General features: G+C 32.2%; 1 protein-coding gene across 1 annotated transcript in view; it reads left to right on the top strand.

Annotated features, from left to right (window-relative positions):
• LOC134715550 (lachesin-like) overlaps positions 1-12,574 on the top strand; it is a 39,745-nt gene extending 27,171 nt beyond the window's left edge. The window contains exons 4-8 of the mRNA XM_063577790.1: positions 4,718-4,870; positions 5,495-5,635; positions 8,083-8,379; positions 9,358-9,633; positions 10,779-12,574. Of these exons, the coding sequence (XP_063433860.1) occupies positions 4,718-4,870; positions 5,495-5,635; positions 8,083-8,379; positions 9,358-9,633; positions 10,779-10,858 (947 nt within the window). The 3' untranslated portion in view covers positions 10,859-12,574. The remainder of the gene's footprint in view (positions 1-4,717; positions 4,871-5,494; positions 5,636-8,082; positions 8,380-9,357; positions 9,634-10,778) is intronic.
• The last annotated feature ends 325 nt before the right edge of the window (positions 12,575-12,899 follow it).

Raw genomic sequence — 12,899 nt, 5'->3', positions numbered from 1 at the left:
CTGAGGGAAGTTGCAACACTATAATAATTAACAATGTCCAGAAGCAAATTATTTTCACCAAGTCGTTCGTGTTACAACATTCCAGACGTATCTGCTATAATACCTAATTGACTTTAACTTCAGATATCAATTTCGTATTTTCAACAGTTTTATATCTTAAAGCCATGCAATTATATGAACATTTAATCTGTTATTCAGTTCGTTTAGAAAGAGAGAGCTTATTTCCAGCCATACAATGTGAAAATTACAAACCAAGCGTCAATTTGTATAAGGTTTGCCTGAAATAAGAGCCTTGCATAGTTTCGTACATTATTTCCACTTCATATGCAGTCGATTTTTATGGGAGAACAATAATATACATATCTACTCAGTGTTTACCAAAATGGAGAATAAATACACCAATCTTTATGCACAAATCCCAAATAAGTGCATTTTTTAGTACAATTGTACATGCCGTATTTCTTAACATACAACGATGAGTTACTTTGAATCAAAACCCAAGAGTAAACAAATTAGACTTGGAATACCGTTAATGTAATCTACTCTGAGTTCATGATAAAACAACTATATTACAAGATTGATGACTTCTTAAGCCTCAATTTATAATGCAGATTTTAAAGTCCAAATGTTTCTCAATAATAGAGTATCAATATACTTATTCATGACACATAATAAATCATATAATGGACAGAGATAAATTGTTGTTTCAGATTTATTATTCCATTTTTTTCATTCAGCATGCACTTTTTTTTTTTATATTAACGAAACCAATCATGTATCCCTGTGTGAAAGCTAGTTAATATAATTATTTCATCTAATATCTATCATAAGTTAAACAGCAATCCAAAGAAATCCCGTATTACGAATACATAGTATTTATATTGAACCACAAGGGTGTCATCTGTCTGACAGCAATATTTGTTTCCATCAAATTGGGGATCAGAATATTTGTATTCCTCTCCGTAGTGGAGGGGGCTTCAAGTTTTACCCTTGTCCGTACGTCCAAACGTTGGTTTCAGTTTTGTAACTTTACCCAATGCTTATAACCACGCAATACAGATCAAGTTGAAAAGTTGGTGATGTCACTTTTACCATTCTAGAGTGATGTCCCTTTACAAATTGGGAAAAATGTTGATTTTATCGTTTCTGTTCTCTAGCAAGTAAGCCTCAACTAAATGTTTTGCAACTTATACACAATGCTCATTAGCAAAATCAACAAATTTCAATGATGTCACTTTCACCGTCTTAGAGTTATGCCCCTTTACAATTCGAAAAATTGCTGATTTTTTTCCCGTTCTGTGACTTAAGTTTGCCTCAACCAAAACTTTTGAAACTTATATACAATGCTTTAATATTACCACAAAATACAGATCAAGTTTGATGGTGTCACTTAAACTTTCTTTAAACTTTCTAGTGTTATGCTTCTTTACAAAGGGAAAAAAAATTGCTGAAGTTTTCGTTTCTGTTCTCTAACTTAAGTTTGCCTCAATTTTAGTACTACAAAAAACTCAGACCAATTATATCACATTCGGTTGCGTAACTTTTACCGTTCTTCAGTTTTGTACCTTTATAACTTTATAAAATATGTAATCAGGGGCTTCATCTGTGTCCCATGGAAACATTCCCCATTTAATTTAGGAATCAACCACAACCCACCCCTTGAAGATACATGGTCGTTCCGTAATGCACTGTTACGTTATATGTACCACCACTGAGGATTTTCAAACTAAAATGTATTTCTTACTGTTTCAATGTACGGCGTTTGTATCTTGGCTTGCAATTATGTGACTAGATTTAAATATTTTATAGGTAAATCACTTCCTAAGGAATGAGGGATTTCTGGGAACGTTTTACAGATAAAAGTTATATTTCTAATTTAACTCCTGCTTAATGATTATTCTTTGTCTGTGAATTTCTAGATAACGAATTGTTTAATCGTACAAAAATTAAGGTTATTACTCTTTAAAGCGAAAATTATATTACATGCGTTCTAATAAGGTTAATTTATGTTGCTTTGTATGATTTCTTATATTTTGTTTTTCCTCATTATTGGCACCATCTTACTTGGTGAAAATTATTCTAGAAATGTGTACCGTGCGATTTCAAACACGTTTTTTTCCCATTTTTTCCCCAATAGTTAAGCTTCAAGATTTAACAACAACATTTCGTCTAGATTGATAGAACAGACACCCATTATGAACGACTGGAAAGCTACGACGGATTCAGGTTTCAAGTAAAATTGAAACAAAATGGTTGAACTTGGCATTTTAAAAGTGACAACAATTACCAAGTTTCTGTGATATACTAGTAGATGTTTTTATCAAACTTAACAATTACTCAATGTTCTCCACAGCTGGAGCAATGTACGATAAAATCATGTTTGTCGATTTTGCTTGGGTGATCTTTTGATTGCCTAAGTGATAATAGAATGCATCTTTTCATCAGCGATCGGAAGGCTCAATATTTAAATTGGGCTTTTCATCTTGGTGACACTAATCATTATTCAGGATCGATGTACATAGTAAGAAACGACAGGTCACTCTACTCAAATGCATAAATGACGGAGATAAATTTATTTCTAGCATCTGCAATCAATATTTTCTCGTTATTCAGTTATATACTCTTTCAATCCTCAATTTTGATATCTGTCATATTAGAAACGCTACACGTGTTAAATTCCCCTGAGCAGTATATTCATGTCTGTAAAAGTTCATCTTTTGAACAACTTTCACGAAAAGCGCAATGATGCAAACATTTAAATTTGCATATCGTGTATTTCTATACAACTTTATAGACTCTTTTTACAATGAAGCCGGTAAAGAGCATGTTACTGATTTCTAATAAATTACTCCATACAAGATTTTTTTCAAAGCCCAAACTAGCTACAAGTGTATATTGAATCCTCGTTTACTTTTATGCAATTAAAAGAATGTCTGATAGCTTTGTCGGTCAGTCGATTGAGGAATATCGCTTTAATAGGAATAATATATGAATTAATGATGGTGAGTGCATCACGTTACGGTATCAACCTCGATCCATAGACGTGTTCACCAATTTATTGTTAGTGGTCCTATCGTTTCTCAAAGTCATACGACAAAAGAAACAGCAAAACCAAAAGATAATACTATTTCGAATATTATTTTTGTTTGTAATAAACACTCACATACTCTTATTAATATGGTCAAAGGTGCATCAAAACCATCCGAACATTAACAGAGGTCACCATTAAAGAAACAGTATATATTTAATGAATTACTAGACAAAAAGCCAATCTGATTAAAGCCATGGAAGAGACATCCAAAATAACGGAAAGTGTGGTATGGTTTTAATGAAATTGGACAAAAGTCCGTCTTGTTATGGTCAGATGTCAATTTCCCTTGGTGGCCACTGAAGCTCTATTAGACATATCTATATTCATATTGAGTAATGTAATTAACCGTATAAAAGTATGTTGTGCCAATATTAAATAATTTAATATCTACTTGTAAATTATTGATTAGAATCGACTAAGTTTTGTCAATACCAAGTGGCATATTAGGATTGTGATGTAGTAATTGTATGGGTGGTAAACAAATGCATATGTCCATGAATAAATCGTTTCTATCCGGATTTGACATCAAAGTCGTTTGATTGGGAAAAAAATGAAAAAAATATAAAAAAATAAACCACATTTTACATCGAGTTAGGACGTTAGTTTATGTAATTTGTGTAAGACAAAATAAAAAAAAAGTGCGCTTATCCGCATTTTGTGGAAGAGTTTTGCGATTAAAATTTTTGCAGAGTTGGGAGTATTTTGAAGATACGTTATCCATATGTACTTTCTACATCTTTAAATATATACTAATGAAATGATTTCAACTTATTTATCTTTAACGGATTTAACGGCTTTCTTTCTGTTGTGGTTCCTTTGATGTTTTGACGGAGTATTCTTGATTGCAGGCCTTGTGTCTGGATAGTACTGAATGTTCCGCAGTCTGATACTTGTAACATAGACGGAATTAAACCTTCCCAATGTTGTTCTTATCCGTGTTTATCCACCCTAACTAGATCAATGACTGCAGCAATGTAAAGGTAACTTAAGGTCATAAAAATACTGAACTCTGAGGAAAATTCAGAAAGTCCCTAATATATCGAAATCAAAAGCACGATAGACAGAGAGATTCATTTCTCTAATTCTTTGTCAATTTATCCATTTCTGCACCCAATGTATAAAAAAATTTAATCAACATTTGGTTCTTTTGATCTCAGTTCTTCATTGGTTAAAAATCCGATAACGAAGTCGTATTTTCTTGCTTTCCTCTGAATTTACTTTTGTGACGGCTTGAAAACAGGTAGATTGGCCCCTCTGTAAAATATCCTGTATATGACTTCGGAATTCAATTAACGGTCGGGAAACAGACTAGAAAAAGGCGACCAGGACTGATGACGTCACATAAAAATAACACATAGTTTTGCAGTTAATTTGAAAAGAAGGAATAAGTTTGCCTGCATATTGTTAGAAACCCATTAGAGAAACAGATTCTATCACCAAAGCTCGTGTAATATGTGTGCACTCTCCACAGTTAAATTTTAAATATTTAAAACTCGGCGAGCCCCGCGTTTTTAAATTTGAAAATTTAACTGTCTCGAGTGGATAAATATCGTACCACATTCCATGTATATAGAATCTGTCCTTAGTAAAAGCTGCATATTCATATCAGTATTTAATATGTTTCAGTTGCACCTACAATTAACCATGCACTTTCAACAAAGAATCCCCTTTCGGTAGCAGAAGGAGAAAATGTTACACTTTTCTGCAAAGTATCAGCATTACCTGCCGCAAGTGTCATGTGGTTTTATTATCACCCTCAAAGACCGAATAATAAAGAGCGTAAGTCTAATGTAATTTGTTTAATAAACATACAGCTGTTCCAATCCGATAATAATCTTAAAAAGGCATAAACGCACGAATCTCTTAATTATATTTGTTTCCAAATTAACTAGAATTGCTACGAAACGTCATTGTGGCATCAGAAATACATATACAAGTACATATTATAGCGGGTGGCAAATACACAAGCACACAAAAAGGAAACAAGAAACTATTTAAAAAGTTTTGCAGGAAATACTATTGGTATCGGATTGATCACACAAAATACATTAATCACTCACATTTGCATAAGAATATATTATACTACATTTGCATAAAAAAACTTTATACTCAAATTTGCATAAAATACCGTATACTCACATTTGCCTAAAATACCTTATACTCACATTGACATAAAATTTCTTAAACCATGTCTATCAAACACAGAAATGGTAAGACAATAAGCATTATCAAAGTCACTGGTTGGTGATCTTTATATATATGAGGTTTTCGCATTGATATACCATCATGACCAGTATAGGCATTAGACAGTCGTACTCGGCTTTGCATCTTGAATTATAATTTTTGTTTAACTAAATAAGTAAATGTGCCCTAGTATCCTTAATCAATAATAATTATTTTCAGAGCCTAATTTTCCTGCCTCTGTTACTGGAGAAACAGTAACAATCCACGAAATATCTAAAGAACAAGCTGGTATTTATGAATGTCTTGCATTCAATGGTGTTCCTCCAACAGCAGTCAAAAACATTACAGTTAATGTTGAATGTAAGTATTTGGTATAACTACCTTTTTTGTGTTTCAAAAATATTTAAAAAACACACACATTATATATAATACATTTTTGTACATAAAATATTTTACTAATAGCCATTTTAGTAAAGTTATGCGCTGCCTTGTAACACAGAGTTCCCGGGTTCGAGTCCCGACGGAGACAAGCAATTTTGTAATGATATTTTTTTATATCCGGTTACATTTGCGCCCACCTAAAAAACGAGGGAGTTTAGAGGTGAATTTTAGCTAGGGTAGTTTGTGTGAGAGTCATAATGGTTAGATGATTCTTGAGGTGGGGGAAGTATGACGGGATTGCTTCCCTTAGAACGTGTGGTAGTTACTTTGGCAGCTGTAAATGGTTGAGCTAAGGAAGTACTTTTTTTTAGCTCAGTCGGTTAACGCGCTGCTTTGATACACAGAGCCCCGGGTTCGAGTCCCGATGGAGACCAGCAATTTGGAATGAAATTCATGCTCTTCAGTTACATTATTAACACATTCCAACGATAATTCACTGTTATAATTTTCTAGTAATATATCGACAAAGATTTTCTCCAAATGTTGTTGTTAGCTTTAAATCCATAGTAAATGCCTCTTATATTTAGAGGATATCAGTTATTGAATCTAGAAGATGGATAAATCAGTTCGGAAGTTGATAAGTTCGACTACAAGTGAAAATAGAGGCCTTTATTGAAGTTCTTGGACCCCCACGTATGAGTTATTGTCCGTGCTTGTACATAGGTAGAGGGCACATGCATTCTCCCAAACAAAAAATAACGCTGTTTATATTTCGTGTATCCGATGCACGTTCTTGACTTGCCTTCACCACGAACGCTCTAACCTATACAGTTTAAGGCCAGTGATGTACAAATACATAAAACATTAGAAGATTTAACTTATAATTCTTTTTAAATTGCCTTTATTCCTATGTGAATTGTATCTTGTAAATGTTTTGTCACAGGCAAGACTTTAAACGAAATATTGCTTTGTCTATTCTGTATGACCAAAAGAAACTTAATAAGATTTGCAAAATTCATTTAACTTTGCCTGATGCAGTTAGAACCTTAGTTGCTTGATTATGTTTTAATTAATTATCAGGAATTAAAATTGTACACACTGCAATCAAAGCCCTTTCATGTATTTTTGTGTCTGATATCAAGTTTACTTACAAATATGGCAATTTAATAAATGATTCTGACTATGAATTCCATAATTCAAGCATTGAAGCTTGATATTATCCAAATCAATCATGTAATGTAAGTAAAGCAGCTAAAGCAAAATAACTTCTATGGCGTTTGGTTTGTGGTGAAGAGAAACATACACAGCATCTTTATATTTTTATAATTAATGTTCGGTGCATTTTTTTATGAACACAGAACATTATAACATCCGACTGTGTTTCCAATTAATGAGTTGTATGCGTTGAAAATTTGAAATACATCTATTCAAATTAAAAATCTTTCAAATAACCAGTTAATATGACACACATGAAAATATGCAGAAAACGTTCATTATCACTGAACTAGTATATATTTAGGGGCCAGCTGAAGTACGCCTTCGGGTACGGGAATTTCTCGCTACATTGAAGACCTATTGGTGACCTTCTGCTGTTGTTTTTTCTATGGTAGGGTTGTTGTCTCTTTGAAATATTCCCCAGTCCCATTCTCAATTTTTTAAACAGAATATTTGGACATATACATCATATGTTTTTAAACAAATCAATGTCTGTCTAAGATATACAAATATGGTCACCTTAGAACAAGTGGAGAAGTTTATACACATTAAAGTAGCATTTAAGCAATACTTGTTGCAAGTCAAAATATTTATTATCTGCTCCTGCTTATGTTGAGCATTATCCTAAATGTGCGCTGTGGCAATGTTAAAGTCCACAATTCCTCTAAAGTCCATAATGCCGCGTAAGTCTACATCACGGTCTACTTATTTTGCAGTACTGTTCTGTCCAATAATTTGTTGTCCAGGATATGTGTTAAATATTTGTCAGTGCACGATTAGCATCAAATAATCATGAAATAAATCCATCCAAAAAAAAAGTATTTAAATTTACCATTCTTACACTTTTAGATTAGTAAGTTTAAAGTACGTATCAGTATGTTTTTGTGAATACTTTGATAAGATAATGAATTATGGATAATCTAAGGGACGACATCAAAAGATCGATGTAGGGTTAAAAAAAACTTAAATCAAATAGGTGGGGTTGGGGTAAAAATTCGGCAAGTTTTGTATATCTAAAATCGATTTTTACATATATTCCTATTGGTAAATCATTTTTTCCCAAATTAAGTTAAGAGGGGTAGGTGGGGATCAGTGAAAAAAATATGTGAATTAATTTTTTCATCCTACATTGAACTTTTTATGTCGTCCCTAATTTTAAAATCGATTTTGTATTTCTTTGGAAAAAAAATCTTTATTATTTAATATTTCAGTTAAGCCGATAGTATCTTCAACCAATAAAAAAATTCAACAATTAAGAGGTAAAGATATTTATCTGGATTGTAATATCAAGGCATATCCGCCTGAAATAGCAATATGGAAAAAGGGAAATATGGAGATAAAAGAAGGAGAAAGAGATTGGAAATACAATCCAACGTTATTCAAAAACAGTGACTCAGAATTCATTTTAAGTTTACAAATATATTCGTTAGAAGCAGATGATTTCGGAAATTATACATGTGTAGCCAGCAATCAACACGGAACAACTTCTGGACAAGTTTTAGTTGAAGGTAGGATAAACAAATATACCGAACTGCGAAGAAAATTCTAAACGGAAAGGCCCAAATTGAATTGTCAATTTAAAAACTCAAACACATCAAACGAATGTATAACAACTGTCATATTTTATTCTTGACTTGGTATAGGCATTTTTATGTACAAAACGGTGTATTAAACTGGTGTTATAGCTAGCTTAACATCTTACTTATATGACAGTCGCATACAATTTCTTTATATTGATAACGATGTGTGAATAAAACAAACCCAGACACAATAGCCAATAATGTAAAAAAAAAATGGTGTACAGCAGTCAACATCGGGTTATAATCTTATTCACTTTATAACAAAGAATTACAAAAAGGTATGGGCTTAATCGATACTATGTTTAACTGGCGTTTAGAGGGTTTTTTGTTTTCTTAATACATTTCTGAATACATATTGAGTAGATAATAAATATCGGTGTTTTATGCATGAGCAACACGACGGGTGCCACATGTGGAGCTAGATCTGCTTACTTTTCCAGAGCACATGCATGAGATCATCCCAGTTTTTGATGGGGTTCGTGTTGCTAAGTCTAGTTTTCCATGTTGTGTCTTGTGTATACTATTATTTGTCTGCTTGTCTTGTTCTTTTTTAGCCATGGTGTTGTCAGTTAATTTTCGATCTATGAGTTTGAATGTCTATTTAGTATATTTTGCCTTTCTAATGTAAAACAGATAATAGCAGGCGTTTTGTGTTTTTACTTGTATCCATTATTATATAAATAAGAAGATATGGTATGAGTGCCAATGAGACAACTCGCTATCAAAGTCTAAAAAGATGCACGTGTAATAAACACATGAAAGCGTTCTCACAGGCTTACAACCCATTTATATTATAAAATATAAGGGTTGAAAGGCATACAAAATGTTTTATAAGATTAATAAAGTGCATTTGTACTTAACTATGAAAATCATTGCGTTCTATCATATTTTTTTCTTCTTTTTAAGAATTGGTAATTAAGCCGTCAACAACCACTTCAACTACCACTACAACGAGTACTACAATTGTCACCACCCAAACATCAACATCAACGATACCAATGACATCATCAGTTTCAAATAAGACATTATCGTCTATTCGGACAACACCAAACCAAATTAAAACCACTACAACACAGAAAGGTGTGATTATCGATGATGGCGATTCTTCGAAGGGCGATAAAGATCCCGGATATAATGTGCTTACAACACCGGCTGTTTATCCAATTTCTCCTGCAGAACAAGGTAAACAAATTGTTTTTGAATCAAAACAGTTGCTTCCGTGCGGACATGTCTGTCTCTTAAGCCATTAAATTTTTTAACTAACATTATGCTTTACCTTCATTAGGAAAAAAATATACATAGTGGTCCAAATAATTAACAGATTTTTTTTCAATAGTAGACAAATTCTTGAACAATCTTCCTGCATATTTGGAAGGGCAATTACATACGTGCCGGAAAAGAAAAAAATACGCATCCCTCCATTTTATTCCTTATTCATTAAAGAATATCTGTTTTCTCTTAATTGAGAGGTAACATTTCATATAAGTACATGTTATACAACTACATTCAAGTTATATCGAGAAATTCATGGAATAGGCGCTTTTAATCAGTCATTTTTGACAAAAAACTTCGATTCAAAGAAGATTTGTCCTGATGTATCAGGATAAAAATATAGACTAACAGAAACTTTTATATTGAAAGAGGTTTTTTTATTGCTCTTTAATTATCAAGTGCGAACTAACCATGACGGATTATAATTCATACATTGTAAGATTTTAAAAAAGCTCCGATGATTGCGATTGATTAACAACCGTCCTTTGGACCCTATTGAAAGGCGTATTGCTAAGTTTGAGAAACGAGCAATGAAATAAACTACAGTCTTTGAGATAAAAGAGGGACGAAAGATACCAAAAGGACAGTCAAACTCATAAATCTAAAACAAACTGACAACGTCATCGACTAAAAATGTAAAAAGACAAACAGACAAACAATAGTAAACATGACACAACATAGAAAACTAAAGAATAAACAACACGAACGCCACAAAAAACTAGGGGTGATCTCAGGTTCTCCGGAAGGGTAAGCAGATCCTGCTCCACACGTGGCACCCGTCGTGTTGCTTATGTGATAACAAGTCCGGTAACTAGTCTAATTCGGTAGGTCACATTCATGTAAATAAGTAAATGAAGAATTGCTGTAGAAATTTCTGTTTCATCGACTATATTGATGATATGCAATACCACCTAAATAGTACGGACAATCTTCTTTTTACCGATTGTTCTTTTTTTAACTGGTAATTTAATATCCGGTATGTTTTCAAAATAATATATACCAAATTCAAAGAAGATGTCAAAAACAGGTCTTAACACAGTGTTTTCTACTTTCAGATCCAGGAAACAGAGGAAATTGTTTAACTTGGAAATTGTCGGGACTTGCAGCTCTAGTGTTATCCCTAATCATAATGTGACTTGATCTATGATGAATTTGTCTCTTTTGCACAAGTGCTACAAACTTTTCTAGTCAGTTGATAAGATATCGTACATTTACGGAACATTGCATGCCTAAGTCTTAAGTTCTGTGTAAGTTAAAAAAAAATATGTATCGAGTCATAGCGTCAGTATTATTGAGAACACATGTTTTTTTTTTTTAATTTATTATGTTTTGTCATTCTAACGTCCGATGTACATGTAAATAATGAAAAAAGATATGAAAATTATCAGTTTTACTGAAGTGTAAATGGGTTTTATTTCTATCGAAATCCAAGTAAAAGAGTGCATTTCTATTTATTTTCAAGCGTAGGCTTTATTAGTCATATTTGTTAAAAGGAGTTTTGTCATATTTTTTAAATAGCATTTTGTCATAACTATGATGTTTATATTAACCTGGAATAAAAGTTGTTTTTACATTAAGTGTAAGATAGTAGTCGACGAATTTTGTAGGATTTTCTTAAGAAATAGAAGTGAAAGTGACATGTCTTAGTCGATATATGATAACTTAATTATATAAAAATGACTAAACTACATGTAGGTGGTAAAATGACCCTTGAAGCAGTACATATTACATGATAACGCTTCCTATTTTAGATTTGGAAACCGGACTTAATGTCAGATATGAAATTATTTACATAAAAGGTAAATAGATCAAACCATAAATAAAAGTATGTAACATTTGGTAGATATACTCGAATTTATGTACTTAAAACAGGGATGACATAAACAATACTCATTTATTTCATTTTAATTTGTACAAAGTATGAATAAATTTGTTTATATTGTTTAAGATACGTTTTCAGTAACTTGTTCTATAATCATTATCACAAATAAATATCTTTTATGTCAAACAAGAACTGTCTCGAATTTAAGGTTTATGGGTAAACTTTTTAAGTCACATGACTTCTTGTTTATAACTAATTTATTTATTCAATTGCAAAAGCAATAAAAACATAGTAAAGACAATTTGATTAAGGTATACAATTTCTCTGTTTTCTATGAGATGTGTATGATGCTGTGTCCACATGTACATTTAATTTGAATTTGATTCATTATAACTAATTCAAATAAGTTTAACAATCGAAACGTTTCACGTCCGAACGTAAATTCTTATTGCAATTGCAATGCGTATTCTAATTGCAATGTGCGTCGAATTTGCTAAATAGTGTCCGAACGACGTTAAGTTTTGTTTCGCATTCTCAATTAATAAATTAGAATTTAATTCGAATTACTGATAAAGAAAGTGTCCACATTAATATAGTTTAATTCTACTTAACTAATTCGTATTAACGAAAACGCATTTCTAATGCAAATTGGATAATGCGAATAAGCCAATTCGAATTTGATTCGAATCAAATAAAAGAATACTGTGCGAACACGATTAGCGAATTCGATTCGCATTCGATTCGAATTCAATTTGAATTAAAAGTACGTGTGAACGAGGCAGATTTTATTATTTTGAATTGTTGCTTATGTATTGATTAAGAATTGTATTTCAGTGTCTTGAGTTAGTAAAACTTACAAAACGCGTGAACGAGCAAATAATCGATGTGCTATTATAAATGTTTTCTTTTGTGCCAAAGAATGATAATAATCAAACAATGTATGTTTATATGTAAAGATGTGAATGTGTATCATGTAAATATATGGTTTACTGCATTTTAAATGTTACATGAATAAACTGTCGCCAAGTATGACGGTTTTGTTTTTTTACCTTATTATACGGCCGTCAAAATTTTGACGGCACGTATGATATACAAATGTCCGGTGTCTGTCGGACTGTTCAGCGTCCACATGTCGCACCGTAACTTGAGAATAACAGGGACATGATTCATTTGTAAAATGTTAGTTCGTGTGGTAATTTAAATTAAAAAAAAATATTCTAAATGATTTACATTGAGAAAAATTGAGAAATAAAATGAGGAATGTGTCAAAGAGAAAACAGCCCGACCAAAGAGCAAAAACCGCCGAAGTTCACTAAAGGGTCTTAAACACAGCGTGAAAATCCTGCGCCTTGTA

The sequence above is a fragment of the Mytilus trossulus genome, chromosome 4 (genome assembly GCF_036588685.1).
Source record: "Mytilus trossulus isolate FHL-02 chromosome 4, PNRI_Mtr1.1.1.hap1, whole genome shotgun sequence".
In the NCBI taxonomy this organism is placed as follows: Eukaryota; Metazoa; Mollusca; class Bivalvia; order Mytilida; family Mytilidae; genus Mytilus; species Mytilus trossulus.
This window is presented reverse-complemented; position numbering and strand designations above follow the sequence as displayed.